The sequence below is a fragment of the Palaemon carinicauda genome, chromosome 20 (assembly GCF_036898095.1).
Source record: "Palaemon carinicauda isolate YSFRI2023 chromosome 20, ASM3689809v2, whole genome shotgun sequence".
NCBI lineage: Eukaryota > Metazoa > Arthropoda > Malacostraca > Decapoda > Palaemonidae > Palaemon > Palaemon carinicauda.
The window spans coordinates 25,102,674-25,124,337 of record NC_090744.1 but is presented as its reverse complement, the minus strand read 5'-3'; the positions used below and the strand labels follow the sequence as shown (position 1 = coordinate 25,124,337).

At 42.7% G+C, this 21,664-nt stretch overlaps 1 protein-coding gene across 1 annotated transcript in view; it reads left to right on the top strand.

The window, feature by feature from the left end:
- The window catches only part of LOC137660219 (aldehyde dehydrogenase X, mitochondrial-like), a 56,724-nt gene that overhangs the window by 34,842 nt on the left and 218 nt on the right, over nucleotides 1–21,664 (top strand). Inside the window, exons 10-12 of the mRNA XM_068394935.1 lie at nucleotides 9,969–10,126; nucleotides 14,165–14,239; nucleotides 14,549–14,641. Of these exons, the coding sequence (XP_068251036.1) occupies nucleotides 9,969–10,126; nucleotides 14,165–14,239; nucleotides 14,549–14,621 (306 nt within the window). The 3' untranslated portion in view covers nucleotides 14,622–14,641. The remainder of the gene's footprint in view (nucleotides 1–9,968; nucleotides 10,127–14,164; nucleotides 14,240–14,548; nucleotides 14,642–21,664) is intronic.

The window sequence follows — 21,664 nt, the reverse complement described above, 5'->3', positions numbered from 1 at the left end:
AGACATAATGCCTAATGGACAAAATACCTAACATACAAAATGCCTAATGGACAAAACATCTGAAAATTAATAAAAAAAAGTGAACTAGACAGCTTATCACTCTGTAGAATACTGACCTCGGCCAAGGCGGTTTAGTTTACTTCATACTGCTATGAAATTCAATGACTCTTTGTTGGAGTTTGTTTAGGATACATTTGGTATTAAGGAGGACTTATAGATAACATGTTTATAAGATATGAAATATCCAAGGAACTCAAGGATAGAGAAAAAAAAATCTTGTAACAAAAGAGTTTTTTATTAAACAATTACTCTTTAAAAACATAATACAGACTAAATAATCTTAGTTTTCTTTAAAAACATGAAACAGAATGAATATAAATTTATCTAATCATGAATAGGTTATTTACCGGAATTGAAGAAAATTCAAAGATTATGTGCCACAGCCCTTTGAAACCTACATCCTTATTGTAAGTTGCATGATTTTTTTTTATCCGTTTATTTACTCGAATATATTTCTTAACTTTTTCAACATTTGCACCTAAGAGACAATAAACTCGATACTTGCTTGTTCAGTTTTGATTTTTTTACAAGCTTAGAGAGAGTTGGGAGACTAATTGAAACTCTCATTAAAAGCATGGTGCCATCCTTCTAGAGAGTTCGTAGTTCTTGGTATATTTGATTTTATTCTATGGTACACATTCCACTTTTGAACATTAAAGGTTGAGCGTCTTCGTCGACCTCTCTGAACTATTCCGAGCAATTTCATTACAAAATATTCAAAGAATTTACTCAGAATTTCGTCAGTTTCTTGGTCGATTGAAGTCAAAAAGTTTGGAAAAAGATATGCCATATCATCTGGAGGAGAAAAAGCTAAGGCTTGCATTTGTTTGATTAAGAAAGCATTGTCATTATTCTTGTAGCAGCGCTGGAGAACAATATTTTTTATTTTGCACCAAACACATTGAGTGAAATGAATGAAACAGCCCTTGATTGAAGTATTTGGAAAAAAAATTCATTAAACTTTTTATTGCTGCTTGTTCATAATCAAGAGTTGCTGACTCTGGGAAAAGGTTCTGCTCTTTGATGAACTCTAATATTGTATCATAAGTTTTTTCATTTTTACGAGATGTAATACATCATACTAATGTTAATGTTTTACTTTGAGAAACAACACAATGCAACGTATAGAGTTTTTTCCGATTGGTACACAGTTAAAAGTGTCATCACTTAACACTTGTTCTTACTTTTCAAGACTTCCAAATTCTATCTAGTTGTGTAAATATGCACATTTTCTGATTCATATCCTTCAAATATTAGTTTTTTCCTCCTTTGTTACTAGTGATGATTTCCATTTTGGACTGAAGGGTTTCTTACAAAAATTGAAATGATTGATAAAGAAATTTGTTTGAGGAAAAGAAGTGTAAGTTTTTTCTGCCTTTCAAAGTGCAAAAAGAAAAGTAAAATGAACAACAGCTTATTGGGTAGTTATATGGGTTTTAACCATATAATCTCGAATAATTTACTTAAAAATACTAGATAAAATGAACAACAGCTTGTTGGGTAGTTATATGGGTTTTAACTGTAAGATCTTTACTAATCTCGAATAATTTATTTAAAATGGCTAAGTAAGATCATTTTGGCTGGAAGGCGTTTTGTCCATTAGGCATTTTGTATATCAGGCTTTTTGTTCATTAGGCATTATGTCTGTTAGGCATTTTGTCCGTGTTGAGGAATTAGGCATTTTGTCCGTGTTGAGGAATTAGGCATTCTGTCCTACTACCCTTCTGCAATTGGTGCGAGGAAGTGAATTACAAGGTCTCTCTTTACAGTCACCCACACGGGAGTGGAACGAGGTCTCTTTTAGTTTTGTGCCTGGCTTCAGGGCTAAAACCGTAAACCTGTCGATGCAAGATACTCGTCTCTAGACTTTTTCCATCCCCTCTCTATGTGAAGTTTTGGGTAGTTTCGAGAGGAGTTGCTTTTGTGGCTTGTGAGGGCTCTGCAGTGTTATCTAAAGAGGACAAGAAAGAGGTGTCAAGAAACATTATTTTTCTGGTTTCGTGGGACAATCCATAAAGCGTGTGCCTTAGCCCCTGAGAGGGTCGAGGTACCAGCTAGGACCAGAGATCACAAAGTCAGGGGTATAAGCCACATGCATAGCTTTTTGCATACAAGAATACTGGATACCCACAAGTCCCTTGATGCCTTTATACTTGGTCCTGTAGTGACTGCTCAAGTAATTGTGTAGCCAGCCCAGCTCCTATGCAGGACAGGAAGCATCTTGTCTATGGTAACGTATAGATGGAAGCTTGGAATGCAAGTGAGAATGAGTGGCTCTTCTCCATTTTTCTGCCTCCTCTCTTGTGGAGGAAGTGGTAGAAGCGTGCTAGCTGGATCTGACTTGATGTTGGTAGGCTACAGTTCTGAGCTTCATTCTTTAGAATGTAAAGAATTGTCTCCCACATCCTCCCTAACGAGGGGGATGATGGTGGAATTTGTCAACCCATTGGTCATCATACGCCAGGTATATTATTTCGAACTGATATCCCCTTTAGGGAAGGGATCCCTAATTTAACTGTTTAGCAATCTTGGTCAGGTCAGGCCATATAAGTTTACTCATCCCTACGACAGACAGATGGGGAGGTTGCAGGAGTCATCTCCGTTTGAGACCAGGCAGGATGACATTTCCATGGATGAAAAATAACCAACCAGTTTGGGACTTCCAACCCATCAATCAGAGAGACTCCCCATTTTAAAGGACAAATAGTTTGTATACACATAGGAACAAATAAATTCAAGTAATTTTTATTTTCCAAAGCTATACAAACCAGAGACCTTTTTAAATTAAACTTCCCACCTCGATCATCCTTCTCAGTACTGAACGCAAGGTCAAAAGTGACATTCTTCCAACAGGTGGAGAGGCAGAGCTTCTCACCCGTGTTTACCACTTTTCATCAATTACTACTATTTCTTTCTCTACAAGCTTGTCCCCATTTGGGGTTGCTGTAATGGTTCTTAAAACACATTCTTCCATTTCCTTAACTCTTATATTTCTCTTTGCACAGTCAGTCCATCGCAATTTTCGTCTACCTAACCTTCTCCCACGTGGTAGTCCCATGTCCATCATCTAACTTGACGGATGTTCTTCCTCTCATCTTTTTATATGTCCATACCATCTCTGTCTACTTTCTCTCACCTCTGTTGAACCTGGTGCTATTTTGAGAGTGCCTCTATCATGTTTGTTCTTAACTTTATCCTTTCTAGTCCTTTCTAGTAAGTCCACATTGCCACCTCAACATCCTCATATCAGTTACTCCAATAATATTCTCCTCTCTCCTCTTAGTTCCCCATGTTTCGGACAAATACAACATTGCAGGTCTCACAACCTGGCACGGGACCTTGCTCTTTAGCTTTATTGGCATCCTACGATCACAAAACCCTCCCCTACATTTCCTCCAGCTATTCCACCTTTCATCTATTACCTCATCAAGTAATTCATCAGTCATTTCAACTCCTGCATATTCCCTATTTAAAGGACTGATTTTTATAGCTAGGAAAAGGACACATTACTTTTAAAATTGATGTATTTCAGTGCAGAAATTATGCTTTAAGATTCTGAAATTTTTATTCATCGAACTGTATCTGATTTGTAAACTTTAGTAAGTAATTTTTCAGTACATAAATTTGTAGAGGCAAGTTTACTTAGAGGTGTGAGAATCTGATTGCTAAGGTTTTTTTATTTAGAATAAAATTTATATATATATTTTGAGCTGGATTGAATGATATTTTGCTTTAAACACTTCTGTTTAAATTATAAGTTTGCCATTCATTATGGAACATTATTTTCAAGTAGTATTGTACAATACAATAAAGGGATTTTGACGAAGGAAAAATCTATTTCTGGGCGAGAGACCTGTGCCGCCCAGTGAAATACTCCTAGAGCACTATTTCTAAGGAATATAACTGCTATATATTACCAGAGAAAAAAAGCATAGGAATGCCAGGTTGAACCCAGCTCGCTCACCTATATAAGGTGTCGGTATAAAATACTGGGGCATGATAATTCACAACCAGAGGTCTCGCACTATTTAGATATCTCCTCTTCAAAATCCCCGCCACAGCGAGGTGCCGATCAACACTACTACCACTAACCCAACCCACGCCAGTGACGTCACTCCTCATAGCACCCAAGGTTTGGGGCCCATGTTGGGAGGGAAGTCAAGGGAGGGTTCACTGGGCGGCACAGGTCTCTCGCCCAGAAATAGATTTTTCCTTCGTCAAAATCCCTTTTCTGGGCTCCGACCTGTGCCGCCCAGTGAAATAGTACCAGAGAAATGGTCCCAAAGCTTGGAACAATACCTGAGGAAGTAAAATAAAATCCAAAATAACAGGTAAGAGGATAGCAAGACAGTTGATTAAGGTTCACTATGTTCAGGAGGAATCACATTCCCTGCTGCCACTGTAGCAAATATAAGGCTTCCAGAGGTTTTAAGCAGTGGCGTTTAAATACTGTTGGAGACTTCTGGCCTGTATATTTAGTAAGTCCAGCCAAATGTTGAACGTTCAACGGTTCCGGAAGATGTAAAGTCCTACGCCTACCTGAGAACTCCCAATGATTTGCTGCGGATTTACCTCCTCGGCCTCGAGAGTAGCTGTTGCGAAAAGTTCCTCTCGAGCTAGCGCCTCTGGGGCGCTGGTAACCCTGGAAAGCACCCTGAGTTTCAAAGGTGGGCCTAAGGGCTGGGGAAGTAGCATAGGTGGTAGTTGCTACTTGGGACTGAGGAACCAGCACGTATTGCTGTTGGGGTTGACCCTTCGAAGTGAAAGGTTGACTCCCTTGTGCCACCGGGATGGTTTGAACCACCTGTTGGGACCGCCGGTTTGGAAGGAATGGAAAGATCTTAGACTCTTTCTACCTCGAGATTGGTTGCTGGCCGGTTCGAACTTGTGCTTGGGGACTAAGCCCATCGAACCTTGAGGCTCTGATTGACCCTAGCAGCTCCAGACTGGGGCTTTAATGAGCTTGTTAGGCTCATGCCTGATAGTGGCCTCAGACAAGACATGCCTACAGCAACGACGTCTGGCCGCAAAGAAGTCGTAGGAATCAGACAGTAAGGTTTGAAGAAATGACTTCGTCAAGACCTTAAAAGGTGGTTCTTCTTCATACATTAAAGAGGTCTTTTCTGCCATTGTAGCCGAGTTGATAGGTCTACTCAGGCGCATACAGGCTTCGAGCTCGAGGCATATCAGGGATTCCGGAAGCCTGGGTAGCCACTCACTGAACTGAATGGGAGCACAGTCAGCGCTTAATTTACCCGATGTGAAGGTCGCCGGGGCGTTAGTCCAGCAATCGTGATCCCCCAGGGACAGGAGGGAGGTCGGATGCGTTTCCTTCAGCTGCGGTAACGGCTTGTCTTCGTTTATTGCCTGCTGAGCAAGGTCCGATATCTTAGTGACACACGGAGTAGGGGTTTACTCCTCCACTAGAAACATCGTGTACGGGCTCTTGTGAGGTGTTAACGTAGTGTTAACACACTCCCACTCGTTTAAGGGCCGGACCCAGGTGGACTGAGCCTGCCCCTTTGGATACATTTTGGTTTCTTTGGGGACCTTGTCAAACCTTACGAGTGTCTCCTCGGTAAGGCTTGCGAAACCAGAGAGAGGGAACTGTAGACCCGGCGGGTAGAATTCAAAATCTTCTACAGTCCGGGTGCCAAACCCTTCGATGGTTAACATACCATCTTTGAAGGGAGAGCGCAAGGCCCCCTTCCACGGATTGCTTTCGACGAATTCCGGGAGCTTAGAGGCATCCGGGATGATATATTGTGCTGTTGAGGTAGCCCATAACAAATGAGACCCTGTATGAGGCTATCTGGTTTAGCGCTCTCTCTTCCCCCTAATGGGCAATAATTCCATTCAATTGTCAAGTTCACATAGGCACCAGGAATCTTCCATCCTATAATTCGTGGTGACTCGGTATGTGACACGAGGTTTGAGCCAGTGAGCTACAGAGGTCCGTAAATTATATATGTATGTATATATATGGATAAATATCAGCACAACATCTTGTTCAAATAGAAATAAATTTCTACCTCATCCCTGGGATCGGTCGCTGGCCTCTTCTAATGAAAGGTCAGGTTGAAACTAACCATGCCACGAGAGGCCATGCATCAATCTTGAAAGGGCTGCCGGATCGAAGGGAGCCTCCGGGGTCGTAGGTTTCAGGCCGGGCTTCGCTCTCGACCCAAGAGAAGTCTTAACTGGTTTGGTGATTTGGAAGACCTGTGAGTCTTTGGTAGGGCTGGCAGGTAGCTTTAACTTTAGGGACAACGGGACGTGGCCCGACATCAGCCACGTGCTTCCTTGAAAACCCTAAAAGGAAGAGACACAGGGTCTCTTTGCCCTGACACTCCAGGCAAACCCGCCAACCCAGATCTAAAGAGTCGCCAAGGTAGAAGTCATGGAAGACTGCGAGCTCCGAAAGAGGGTATATCGTTACTAATGAACAAGGTAACTCCGTTGGGAATGTAAAATAAATAGATCGAGAATAAATGTTTAAATCGATCAATCACAAAGGAAATAAAATGAAAATCCCAAAATAATATATCCGAAGTTATAATTATAGATAGTAACGACAGGGGCACCTACAGTGTCCCATAGTAGGGTAGTAACCCAAAAAGATCCGGGTGTTCCGAATTCTTAAAATAGACCGGTATGAAACCGGGACAAAAGGCTATGAACAAAATTTCGGACCGGTATAATAACCGGGGAGAAAACTTTTCATAAATTAACTGACATTGTCAAAATAATTCCATAAAAGGTGAAGATTATCAATGGAATAATATTGTCATAGCGCGAAATATACTATCCCGTCGGTACTGGGGAAGTATAGAATAACATAAAGATACATAAGTATCCCATAGCAGGTCAGTAACCTAAAGAGATCCGGAAGCTCCGAATTCTTGAATTAGACCAATATGAAATAGGGACAAAAGACTATGAACAAAATTTCAGATCGGTACAGTAACCGGGGAAAAACTTATCATAAATTAACTGACTTTGTTAAAACAATTCCATAATAAGTTAAGATTATCAATGAAAAAATATTGTCATAGCGAGAAATATACTATCCCGTTGCTACTTGGGAAGTACAGTATAGAATAAAATAAAGATACGAGAGTGTCCCATAATAGGTTAGTAACCTAAAAGGATCCGGGTGTTCCGGGTTCTTAAAGTAGACCGATATGAAACCGGGACAAAAGGCTATGAACAACTCTAGGACCGGTTTAGTAACCGGGGAAAAACTTATAAATAAACTGACATTGTTAAAACAATCCCGTAATAAGTTAAGGTTATCAATGAAATAATATTGTCATAGCTTGAAATACACTATCCCGTCGCTACTTGGGAAGTATAGAATAAAATACAGATACGCGAGTATCCCATAATAGGTTAATAACCTAAAAAGATCCGGGTGTTCCGGATTCTTAAAATAGACCGATATGAAATCGGGACAAAAGGCTATGAACAAAATTTCGAACCGGTATAGTAACCGGGGAAAAAATTATAAAAATTAACAGACATTGTTGAAACAATTCCGTAATAAGTTAAGATTATCAATGAAATAATATTGTCATAGCGAGGAATATACCATCCCGTCATTACCAGGGAGGTATAAAATAAAAAGGGATGAAAAAGGATGCAAAAAACAGTGATGAATAAATATAATCAAAACTAGTTCCGGGGCCTCCGAGGCCGGGGAACAGGGTTGGTAAAGTAAACTTAAAGTAACTTAAAGTAAACTTAAAGTAACCTAAGATACATCCTTAAAATACATAAATAGAAAACTCCAGTTATGATCTAAAACTAATGTCTGTAATTGAATAGGGCTCCCGGAGGGAGGATATTAATCAAAACTGTGTCAGTGTCAACAGATCTTGTATTTAAGAGCCTGGAGGCTCCGATGTCTGATGACGGGAGGGTACCACGGGAGAGCGCGGGGGGAGCCAATGGAACCCCCACTACCCAACCGGAGGTACCGGGACGAAGGTAATGATTCATGTAGAATATAATATAATGATATGGGATATTAATAAGTCCTATGCGGACGATAATAGCAGGAGGTACCGTAGGTGGGGACACTCCTAATATAAGTGCTCATTCTTACAACCATAGCTAAAAGCAAAAGTTACACCAAGGTGCAGTCATACCGACTAATCACGTGTGATAGTCCCCGGTGGTCCCGGCCCTCCCCCTCCCCCGACCGATGGCCAATCGGGGCGACGGGAGGGGAGGAGACGAAACCGCCCGGTATGAATGAATGAGACCAAGTCACACCCCGTGGGTACACTCAGTCCTCAATATGTCGGAACGTTGAGGGAAGACTGAGGAACAAGCATACTTGACCCGTATGTCATAACCAACAACCATCGAGTGAGAGGAAGGGTGTACACTGGAGGAGGGGGGGATGGAATAGCCTCCCCAACCTGTGGGGGGGGGGGGGGGTATGGTACCGGGGAATCACCAGTGCGTAGTGGTAGACAGGGCTACCAACTGGAGATCCCCTCAACATGACATGAAAATCCCAAAAATATGATCATAACGGAGTAAAGCAATAAATATAATATCAATGCACAAATACATAAAAATAATTAATGAATTAAAAGCGAAATCACGTAAGTAAGGTTAGGCATGCAGAAATAAAATGGTGAGAGAGGGACTCGGGCGAGTGGTAAGGGAGGAGCATGACGCCATCAGCAGATGGAAAGCAGGGGTACCAACCTAGTTACTGAAGCGGTAGATCGAACAGTAAAAACAACAAAATACGCGAGAGTCCCACTCGAACCAAATGTAAAACTAGGTGGAGCGTAATAAAACTAAAAGGTTTAATAATAATAAGCGAGATGGTCGTCTTCCTAGAACTAGCGAAACAATCTCAAAGGTGACGCAATCCACCAACATGCACGAATGCAGGCATACCAACATAACCTACTCCTTGATGAAACGCTAACACTGATATCATAGGATAACATAAAATTAATTCTAGATGAAAGCATAAAGACGGTGTACTATATAAATGTAAGGAAAAAACTCCTAAAAGTTCGAACAAATATTAATGACGGACGAACTAACGAGAGAAAGGGCAGAGCCGAACCATGAACGGTAAGAACGGGGACGCCGTTCATATATAAACACTTCTCAATTAATAAAAACAGAGGTTACACTGCCCAATCTTGCTAAAACTCATGGATAAAGTACTTAACTTCGATGGGGTATCATGGGAATCGGCCATCGACTATAAAATAATGATAAATCCAAGGGTAAACACGAGAAAAAACATGTTGGACTTAATAACAACAAGTGCTATAAAGGAGTGACGTCACTGGCGTGGGTTGGGTTAGTGGTAGTAGTGTTGATCGGCACCTCGCTGTGGCGGGGATTTTGAAGAGGAGATATCTAAATAGTGCGAGACCTCTGGTTGTGAATTATCACGCCCCAGTATTTTATACCGACACCTTATATAGGTGAGCGAGCTGGGTTCAACCTGGCATTCCTATGCTTTTTTTCTCTGGTAATATATAGCAGTTATATTCCTTAGAAATAGTGCTCTAGGAGTATTTCACTGGGCGGCACAGGTCGGAGCCCAGAAATATATTTTTACTATATATTTTTACTGTATTACAGTCTGTTATCATGTGTGTTGTGATTCAAATCCCAGGCGATAGCTAAAAAGCCATTAAGTAGAAACAGAATTTTGTGGTATGTTTGTTTTAATTTTTTTCAACTATAGATTTAAGCTTTTATGTGACCAAAAATGACTATTTCTAACAAAGAATTGAAAACGGAAAGTAAGAACCTTATTTGTCCTTGGAAATCCATGATACTGTACAAGGGAGGTTGCAATATAGATTTACACATATATTTATAAAAATTTGTTGCAGTGTCAGTAACAGTGTTTATTCTTTTAGATATTTGGACCTGTACAAGTAATTCTTAAATTCAAGACGCTGGATGAAGTGATTAAACGTTCAAATGAAACAGAGTACGGGCTTGCTTCAGGCATTATCACCAAAGATCTGAATAAGGCCCTCGTATATGCACAAGCAGTACGTGCTGGTTCAGTGTGGTAAGTAGTTAAATGACAGTTGTTCCAACATGGAGTACTTGCCTCATACTACTTTCTTACCGACCAAGTAGTAGTTAAATGACAGTTTTAGGCTTTTATTTTGGTCTCTTGATACATTTTTTTTTACCTACCTTATAATCATAAATTTGTATATATTAAAATCTTTGGTTGAAGTGTTCCTTTTATAGCATAAAGTTGTTCCCTTTTTAATTTGGTTAAAGTTTTCATTTTGCACAACCTAAGTAGAACGTGGTTTGATTTGGCTAAATCTTAGGTCAAGGTGGTTTCCTTTATCGTAATGTCGAGTGAATGTTCTTTGTTTGCCCCAAGCTTTGGTAAAAGAACAAAATATATTTATAATTCCCTAATCATAGGCTACATTTTATTTTGGAGGATATGCCCATAGTATTGAATACTTATCCTGGTAAATGACTTCCATGTTAAAATTTTATTTAAAGTTCAGGCCGCTAGCAGTGCACACATTGGTAAAACTTTGTCATTTTGCTCCAGATAGGTAGTTTGAGCATCTATTCAGATGAAACTGAAACTAGACACCTAGCCTTTTAGTGTTTAAATGCCACACTGAAGAAATATATTTGATATGGTCATTCATATAAAGTTTGAGAATCAAATCCCTGAAAGAAATATTGTGAAGACAAACTTGAAATGCTATAAACTCTTAACATAACCTGAAACGGGGCCCAAGCCTTGACAAAACAACAACTATGGAGAAACTGAATTTGAAATTCTTAGTATGCTACTTAGTGTTTACAGCTAAATTGTTTCAATACTATACCAAGAGAATATATCTTTTGAAAGGAGTTAAAATCATTGATAAATTTCTGGGTCGATCTGTGGCGCCGGGTGAAAATCCTTCTTTTTGGCTCCACCCTTGGGTATCGAAGTTGGGAAGGAATGCTCCATCTAGAGGTCCCTATCTCCTCGGAGTGTCCTCTCTAAGGTTGGACAACGAAACTGGGAGAGGCAGTGTTAGAACAACTCAGGAACCAAGAGATACAGATCATTGCTTATCTGGCCGGTTGGCTCATTTGGGCCCGGCCGGCCATAGAAGGCAACAGAGCTACGAAGGAATTACTTCGGTCGCTCGACAACCTGTGATTTCGGGTCAATCTCCATAAGTCTCGCCTGCGACCATCAGGCCACTTAGAATGGTTAGCCATTCAGTGGGACCTTTCGAAGCACACGTTGTCTCTCCCTTCCAAAAGTAAGAGGAATAGGTTCCAAGATCAAGAATTTCTCAAGCACAAACAGGTGTCCAAAGAGCCTAGAAAGTATCCTCGGCCTTTCCCAATTCACTTCAGTAACAGATCTCCTAATAAAAGCCAAACTCAAGACATCAATCGATTTTGGAGAAAGAGAGCTACAGTACCTATAAGAAGACAAGGTCTCGAAGATCCCCTCTGTCGGGAAAATGAGACTACGCCCATGGTCCGAACCGAAGAACCTCTCCAAAGCGGTTCCTCTACAATTCCCACCTCCACAAGTGACATTCCATTCAGCCGTGTCTCTAAGTGGATGGGGGGATTTCTCCGAACATCAGATGTTTCAGGTTCTTGGTCACTAGCCATGAAACAGTCCCATATCAATGTTCTCGAAGCCATGGCAGTGTTATTGACCCTGAAGAGAGCGACTCCTCCGAGGTCGACCCACATCAGAGTAGTGTCAGACAGCACAGACGAGGTACACTACGGAAACAGGGGAGGATCCAAGTCACCCAACCTGAATCAGATCCTGGTCACTTTCTTCGCCTGGGCAACAGAAAAGAACTGGTTCCTGTCAGCACCTCACCTAGCGGGAGGCCAGGATGTGAGAACGGGCTCACTATCCAGGACGAGTTCCCTGGAGTCAGAATTTCACTCCGGTGGATACTCAGGTTCGTTCCAGGCATCCAGGTAGATCTATTCACATCTCAGATCAATCACAAACTTCCTTGTTATGTGACCCCAATCCTGGACCCTCGGGCTCATGCCATGGACGCATTACCCCGGGATTGGAACCATTAGAGGAAGATTTCCCTATCTCTCCCAGTGAATCTTCTAAAAACTTTAACACCGACTGCGCTCCTTCCGGGGCGCAGTGGCTTTAGTACCACCTCACTGCCCAAGAACAGTTGGTTTCCTCTCCTCCTCGAGTGGAAACTCCGTCCCAGCCGGATCCCGTTCCTCAAACTGACCCGAGTATTCCAAACTCACTGTGTCATATTACTCAAGGATGTCCAAAACCCTAACTTTGTGGACTACAGGAAGTTGGCAGCTCGTAGAGACTCGAACATTGAACCGGAAAACGATTTCTTCATCGAATCAGACAAAAGGGACTCGACAATTCGCCAATATGATTCGGCCGTTAACCCCCAAAATAGGTGGTCCCCTTGGAAAGTTATTCCTCTTCTCCAAGATACTTTTCTATGTCCGGTCACCACTCTCAGGGCCTTTTTAGCCACGACTGCTACCCGATCGTCTGGCCCCTTGTTTATCAGAGAACAAGGAGGTACCATTCCCATACGTGGTATTAGGCTATAGATCCTATACTTCGTTTAACAAGCCAATCCGGGATCATTTCCCCCAGAAGATGGACTTTGATGACCTTATAAAGTTAACGGGTTGGGAATCTCCTATGGTCTTCAAACGCCACTATCTAATGAACTTACAGGCTCTTAAATACCCAACAGTTGCAGCTGGGAGCCGTATCTCTCCCCAGTGATCTTTTGTTCTTCCTTTCATCCATCTCTTTTCTTCTCCCTCCTACCCGCCACTCGCACCACGACGCCGCTTCCTTGGTGGTTCGTTAGCCCTAAGTTTATTACATATTAGGTTATGTTTGTAACTATTATTGATTACCGTTGTTATAGGGTTGGGATATTCTTAGCCATGTCAGTTTTGTAGCATGTTTCCTCTGATACTCGGAGGCTTCCCTGTTATCATGTTTGTTTACCTTAATTATTTATGATTTTCTTTACATGGTGTTGTTTCTCTCCCCTCATTAAATTAGTTATTGTTGGGCTTGGAAGGCATTCTCTGGTACATTTTCACCCGGCGCCACAGATCGACCCAGAAAAGGGATTTTGACGAAGGAAAAATCTATTTCTGGGGAGAGACCTGTGGCGACCGGGCGCCACAGGTCTCTCCCCAGAAATAGATTTTTCCTTCGTCAAAATCCCTTTTTTGGGCATTTTTTTGGTAATCAGAGCTTTGGGAGAAAAAGCAATATAAACATCAGATGTGATCGAAATAAATTTTATTGGAAGTTATTTACTAGTTTTGTGCTTTTTCTAATAGATTGGAAAGCTCCTTAGCTTTAGAATATAATTTTTTTTCTCTTAAGCTAATGCTATAATCAGGTTTTTTTTTTCTCACAGCGACTTGCATATACCTTACCATATAAATTAAAATCTTGAATGATCTATGCTGAATGGTCGGGATTCTTAAGGATTCATGTATCAAGCTTCATTTTCATTTTAAAAGAATTGTTATATGTTCTATGTAGGTTTTCCCTTATGCAGTTTCTCAGTCTTTATCAAGAATGAAATCTTTTAAATATTTTTTCTAGTTTGAGCATTGATAACTTTTGTTGCTATTGTAGGATTAATGTAGGTTTTTCCTTTTGCAGTTTCTGTCTTTATCAACATTGAAATCTTTTCAATATTTTTTTTTTCTAGTTTGTCCATTGATAAATTTTGTTGCTATTGCAGGATTAATGTAGGTTTTTCCTTTTGCAGTTTCTCAGTCTTTATCAAGAATGAAATCTTTTAAATATTTTTTTTTCTAGTTTGTCCATTGATAACTTTTGTTACTATTGCAGGATTAATGTAGGTTTTTCCTTTTGCAGTTTCTCAGTCTTTATCAAGAATGAAATCTTTTAAATATTTTTTTTTCTAGTTTGTCCATTGATAACTTTTGTTGCTATTGCAGAATTAATGTAGATTTTCCTTTTGCAGTTTCTCAGTCTTTATCAAGAATGAAATCTTTTAAATATTTTTTTTTCTAGTTTGACCATTGATAACTTTTGTTGCTATTGCAGGATTAATTGTTATGACCTGTGCCTTCCCCAAACTCCATTTGGAGGCTATAAGCAGTCTGGACATGGACGAGAACTGTAAGTTTATTTTTTTCATAAAAATATTATTGAGATTGGTTTCCTTTTAAACTACTCTGGTTTATAGCAGGGTCAAATCTCAAGTTTTTAACATGTATTAAATGGTTTGAGAATAATTGAGGGTACTGATCCAATGTCTGTGTCAATGATGATGCCTTATGAAGAGAAGGGAGATAACTGAAGAAATTAATTTTTACAAGATCTATTTATTCAAACATATCTAGCAGCTTGTGCATGTCGTAAAAATTAAATGTATTGCTGTATTTAGCCCATGTTTAAGATTAGTAAGATTTAATTTACTTTTTACAGAGGTGAGGAAGGTCTAGCAGAATATTTGGAAACCAAGACCATTTTGATAAAGGTACCAAGTAAGATGTCTTAAGTCTTCTATACTGCATGAGGGTATGTTATTAACTAAAGTTTAATTAATCATTATGAGAATCCTATGAATACTGTATATGAGACTATACTGTACTTATTGCATTAGCTTTATATATATTTCAATCTTATTACACTTTAAAAGCATGGAAAAGTTCTAACAATTACTGTATTTCCATATTTTAGGCATAGTTTAGTATTTGTTATACTGTTTTTGAAAATTTATTTCTAAATGAAATGTTGATGGTTTTCATCTATACAAAACTATTTTTATGAAAGCAAAGGTTCATAAATCCGATGCAATGATGGTTTTGGTAGTAAACATCATTGTTTATTTAAGTAATTCTTTTCAAAGTTTATTGCTGTTCTGGAAGTAATAGCATTGACCCCTAAATTTAAAGTTAAAAATTTCTACATCTCGCCCCATGGGTAATTACGATACACTGTCTGTGTAGAAATTCCCAGCCATGTAAAGCTGGCTCCTTAACAGGCGACAGTCTTGTTCTCCTCATCTATTCTCAGGTCATAGTGCTGGTATCACTTTCCTCAAACTGCTCTTGACATTTATGTTTATTCAGGGGGTTATAGAAGTTTGTCTGTTACATTTATCCTTGGTTTGAGGTGTGTGAATGCAGTTGAGCTAAAAAGCCATAACAGCATTAAATGATATTTGTTCCAACACGGAGTATTTACCTCGAACTACTTTCTTAGGAGTATTTGGGAGCTCCTCCCATCTGACCTGAGTTTTGTGTAGTTTACCCTAGTCCCGTTTTCTATGAGGGGTAACCTCAGGCGGAGTGATACGCGCCCCGAGGGTAACCCGAGGTCAGAGAGCATGCTTGCTCAGGTCTCGACCTCCAGTAAGTTCTCTGGTCGCGTCGCGATATCATCTCGACGTTCTCCTAACCCAGTGCGACCCTTTGAGTCCCCGATTTCCCTTTGTGTCTCACGCGGTCCCCACGTGGTACCTTTGTGCTTTAGCTTATTCTTTCCCTCTGCGTTCCTGTGTCTCGCGGTGCGTTACTAGTGTGTCATGGAGCATCCCCGTCGTTGTCCTGGGCCTATGGCCAGTAAATCGTGTGGTGCTTTCCTGTCGAAACCTGAAGTAGACCCGCACTACTTGTGTTCGTCACGTAGGGGCAGTGTGTGTTCCCCTACGGCCACGTGTCCGGAGTGCGTGTCCTGGAACGAGGTGCAGTGGGTGCGTTACAGCACCAAAAAGAACGCGCCGAAGAGGTCGCCTAAGAAGCCGAATGTCTCTTCTCCTCTTACTTGGCCGGGCGTGTCGTCAGACCGAGCCTCCCTGCCACCTTCCCCTACCCAGAGTAGGGGACGAGGTAAGTCCGTTGCAGGGAAGAGGCCTGTGGCCCTTCCCCAGGAGTCTGAGTTGCAGGATAGTGGGGTTGTGGCATCATCCCAGGCAAGTGAGGGGCCTGAGGGAGGGTCGGGAGTGTGTGCGGGGGACGAAACCCTGGTGCAAGCAGGGCCCGTCTCCTCAGGTGACCCTATGTGTGGTAAAAATGTTCCTACTTCTTCTCCCGCCTCTTGGGGGTGCTTCTGCAGCTGAGGGTGCCGTTGTGAGAGAGAGAGGACTCGCCACCGTCGGACTCCCTGGCGTGGGTACCGCCGAAGACGCCCTTCAGATCCCCGTTGAGGATGGAAGAAGGCTTTGGAACCTGGTCCCCCAATGAAGGACGCCCACGCTCCCCTCCAGCGCCTTCAGCTACACTTCCGGACATATTCTTGCAGCCCCCGTCTTCCATCGAGCGTCGAGTTGACCCCCCAACAACGCAACGCGAGTCGGGCCCACCGGCGAGGTCCTACAAGTCGTCGAGCTCTTCAGCCGAAGTCTTTTCTTGGTCCTTGGAGGATGAGGCCCGGAGGAAACTTAGGAGACGTCACAAGAGGTCCCGCAGGAGACACTCTCGTTCTGGCTCCCGCTCCAGGTCCCGCCAGGTGGGTAGACGATCCAGATCCCCCAGAAGAAAATATAGGAGAAGTGGCTCCCCAGGGGAAGAATGGGTGGTCATCCCATGCAGTAAACTCATCGAGCTGTCAGCAGTCCCGAGCTCCTCAAGTTGGCACCCTAGAACTCGATTGCTGGAGAGGTACGTATCCTGCGGCAGATATGACCGACGGAGGGAGTCATCGCTTCAGGTCCCAGCGGACATGCATAAGTCCGCGAAGGTTCCGGCTCCATCCGCCCAGCGGAGAGAGTCACCCCTTTGGTCTGGCAGCCTTGTCCCGACCCCCAAGTTATCTTCGAATCGGCAGGATTGTGAGAAGCGACTCTCCTCATCAAGTAGGCCTGCGGATGCCTGGACCTCCGCGAAGAAGGATAGATCTAGGACGGAGGCCCCCATCTCGACGGCGATGCCCGCCCGACGTCCAGAGCCACAGGAGTCGGAGCGGGCCAAGTTGTCTCCTTCCCCCCGTACGGAGGCCTCCGTCGGAGGGGCCCTACGAAAGAGCTGGACGACAATGTAGAGGGTTCGGCAACAGAGGTGTCAGCCTACAGGAGGGTAATAGGACTCATCAGGAGGCATCATAGGTTGGACGAGCCCGAGCCCTCCTCCGAAGAATTCTGGCAATCTAGTCTCAGCAGAGACCCTCTCTAGCACTCCCGTTAGCCAGGGACGTTAGGCTAGGTAAGGCCCATGTGAATAAGATCGTGGCCAACCATGCCGAAGCCCCCAAGACCCAGAGTTCCTCCAAGCTGCTTCAGGGCCTGAAGTTGCAGAGCAAATTCTACCTTCTGGAGGGGCATCGTGCAGGTGCTTGCACGGTGGAGCCAGCGGTTGCCGTTTTAGGCCAAGGAGCAGCGGAAGGAAGGGCCTCTACAGCACCAGTCTGTTTCTCTCCCTCAGAAGCGACCATGATGGAGGAGATAGTTAAGGACCTCGTAAACGTGTCTTCTTGGCTGGATTGGTGGGCTTCCACGCTAGTAGGCATCCAGTCCTCCTACAACCTCACTATCCCAGAGAACCAGGCCTTACTGAAGGACCTGATTAGCTCTGGAGGTAAGGCCCTGAAGTTCTTGTCGTACCAGTCCCTCGCACAGGCCGCCAACTGGGTTCTGCGGAGGAGACACACAGTCCTCAATAAACTCGCCAGGCGCCTCCCCCACAGGAAGCGAGGTCCCTGAGGAACCTGCCCCGTGGGACGATTCAATTTTTCCCCTGAAGGCGGCAGAAGAAATAATAGAAAGGGTTAGGAAACTGAAGGACACGGGAGATTCCAGACCCCCTCCGGCGAGAAGACCCACCCACAGAAGAACCACCTCCAACGTTCCCCGCCCTCCTCGGGCTTCACCTAGCCAGCCCAGGAGAGACATCCCTACTACGGCCTGGTTGCAGCCACCGCAGCCCTCCAGTAGGGGAACAGCCCCGGCTCAATCTTCGGATAGGCCTTCTTACGCAGTGGCCAGAAGAGGGCGGTCAGGCCGCGCCTCTAGAAGAAGATAGGGGGAGAGGCCCCCTACTCCTGCTGAAGCCTCAGGTGGGGGGTGCCTCAGACATTCTTGGCATGCATGGAAGGACCACGGGGCGGACCCGTGGACCGTAGCAGTCCTGAAAGAAGGGTACAGGTTACCCTTCCTAGCAGACCCCCCACCCCTAATGCCAGATCAACTGGCAGTGGTTGGCTCCCAAAGACCCCATGAGAAGGACAGCCCTGCAAGAGGAGGTCTCAGCGATGCTGACAAAAGGGGCGATAGAGCCAGTCAAGGATCCGGGTCCGGGGTTCTACAGCAGGCTTTTCCTGGTGGAGAAAGCGACAGGGGGATGGAGACCGGTCGTAGACCTCTCAGCCCTCAACAAGTTTGTGTACAAGACCGACTTCAAGATGGACACCCCGAAGTCGGTCCTAGCGTCCTTGAGGGAAGGGGACTTTATGGACTTCATGATGTCCATAAACCTCAAGGATGCATACTTCCAGATTCCAGTTCACCCCTCCAGCAAGAAGTACTTAAGGGTGAAATGGGGTTCCCAGACGTTGCAGTTCAAGACCCTCTGCTTTGGGTTGTCAACAGCACCTCAGGTCATACTGAATGCATAACTGACCTGACTTCGTTACACCAAAGTAAGCATGTACATCTGTGGTGTTATTGGTGTAGGGAACTCTGTGAAGGTAACTCGTGTAGTATGCACCGCAGGATTTTACATGCCTGGTGTATTTCCGGATCCTATAACCACTACAGTATCATGTGCAAAGAAGAAAAGAAGAGATTCTTTGGGTCAAATATGATGCCATTGTCACCACATGTCAAGTCATTCTGCAACTTTGAAGAAGTAATTCTCAATGGTGGCAATTCATATGAGGTATCATCTGTACCCCTAGTATATCCTTATATAATGTGGAGTCTGCGCTCATTTGGTCTCATCGTGTAGCCATTGCCAGACTTGATGAAACTTTGTGATGCAACAGTTTTGATATCGGACAAAGGCATGAGAAATAGTGTAATGCCAGTCATTAATGTGCAGCATCAAGAACTAATTTCTTTTTTGCATGCAATGAACGACCTTGATTGAATGGGCTGTGTGGGGTGGACCTCCCTTTTTTCATAGGTTTTTGATAAAAGACTTGCGAGTCAACTGTGCTTGTTGGTTCACAGTTATTTTTAGCATATATACACAAGGCGGGACCAACTACCACTTCAATGATGTCGAAGCTTTACATCTTTGTCAAGGCCATTTTGGACTAATCGCACTAGTGTATTAGGACTGGGAAAGCTTTGTGGCATGGAAAAGACTGCAACTGGATCAACCATAATTCTCACATCATGAGTGGTTGGTGTTCATGTGAGGTATATACTACTTCATTATTGCTTATGGCAGGAAACTGTGGAGGTAGAGACTGTCTATTTAAGACAGTAGCAGGGAAAGAGCCATTTGCTGAACTATTCTGTGAATGGGGATAAAACTAGTGACATGACTTCCACTACTTTTGGGAAGTTGTTAGTTTCTTCCCACTATTGGCAAGTAGTTGGTTATAATGGTAAGTGCTACACATGATTCATAACTAAGGAAGAGTTTAATAAACATCCATCATATTGGCTACTTGTCTAGTTTCCATCATTTTACCCTTTCAGTTTAAGGGAGTGAAGAAGATAATTATTACAAGCCAGTATATTTCATACTTGTTATTAGCTGTGGGCATCTTCTTTGTGACTGAGATTTGGTCATCATTATTGAGGCCAAGGTGACCAATTATCACCATGCTGGGAAGGCAGCATTGGCAGTCTGTATCAGCTAGTACTGGACTGGCTATAGTATGCAATGGAATCTGCAACCGAAATCACGGGTCATCTCTGCTTCCACGGCACATGCTGCTTGTTGTTTCCAGAAGTCTAAGATCTGGTCATACAAATGATGGTCCAGTGTGAGTGACAGATAAATAGCCCACTTGCTATCCAGGCTGAAAGTATAGGGGAACATCATTCCATGGATGAGCTGACCTGTGTCTGCTGAAGGGCCCTAAAAGCAATGCCTTCATCTATAGCAGCTGCATTGGAAGGACCGGTTACTGCTATAGTACTTTGCTACTAAGTGTTGTAGCTTCATTGGAACTTCTGAGCCCAGTACAACACATTCCTATGATGTGTAACTTGTTGCACACCATAGACAGATTTGATTGGATGCAGGGCAGTTTCTTGCATAAGGTTGAGCCTTAACTTGACCTTTCCCACGACAATATGCAGTTATCCAGTGAATTTATCTATGTCCACACTATCATGTTTTGATGGAGTGGCCCTGACTTTTCTTTAGTTTCTTCTTCTACAAATTTTAACATTTCCAAGTAATTTCTTAGTTGAGGTCCCACACAGATCAAGCTGTATTTTGCTGTCTACCATATCACAGAGGACCTCGTTGGTGTAGTTTACATTATACTTACACCTGTCATTGCTATCATAAAGATAATGCCCGTTAGCTTAACCTTTTGATATAGGCTTCAAAGGCATTTATTTGTTCATCATAATCTTATGCCATGTCTTGTAAGGTGAAGTCAGTCATCATTTTATTCTCTTTCCCGTCAAGTCATTTCATTTCTGCAAACGCTTTTTTTTCTGCTGCTTTTGCAAGGTTTGTGATGGTCAATCTGATTAGGTACGTGCAAGCAATCTTCACGGTATTGTAGCAGCTGGTTAACCTTTTCCGGACTTGTAAGCTTCGTCAATGCGACATAATCCTTCCATAGAGTTCTCATCTGACCTGGCTTATAAAATTGTGGGTCTCTTGACCTTCACCTTGATTGCTTGTGGAGCAGTGTACTCTGCTGTTGAGTGGATCTGAAGGAGAGTCGCTACTCTTTTTCCATCCAAATTGTTTGATGAACTTGGATCTGAAGGAGAGTCGCTACTCTTTCTCCATCCAAATTGTTTGATGAACTTGAATCCGAAGGATAGTCACTACTCTACTCTTTCTCCATCCAAATTGTTTGATGAATTTGGATCTGAAGGAGAGTCGCTACTCTTTCTTCATCCAAATTGTTTGATGAACTTGCAGTCATTCACTGGACTTGATGGCTGGCTTGGTTGTTTGTTGTGTTGATCATTCTGCATACTTGGTCAGAACATAGGTATGATAGCCATTTATCAAACACATTTTATTTTGTGGTTGACAGCTGAAACACATGGAAAGGCTTCTGGTTAGATAAACATAATGCGTAATAGAATTATAATGTGAACATAACATAATGCATTCTTAAATATCTTTGCTCTATTAAAACCTGCATAGGTAAGGTAAATATATATGGCCCTACTATACACACGAGATGTCTAACGTGTGTTCTATAGAGGTCAGATTATACTGCCCGAGTCTAAATTAGCATTCTCAAATTGGCTACATCGATGAAGAGTATAGGGGGAAACAGAAAGTGGACATGGTTGCACCCACTGAACAAGAGAGAAGTTTATTGCTCACTGGTGCAGGATCTCCTGTCTTGTGCAGTGGATGCCATGATTCAGGAATGGTTAAGCAGTTACTTCCAAAGCTTTATCCTGAAAGAACTACACAAAATATTTTATAAAATTATATGGATGAAATTGAT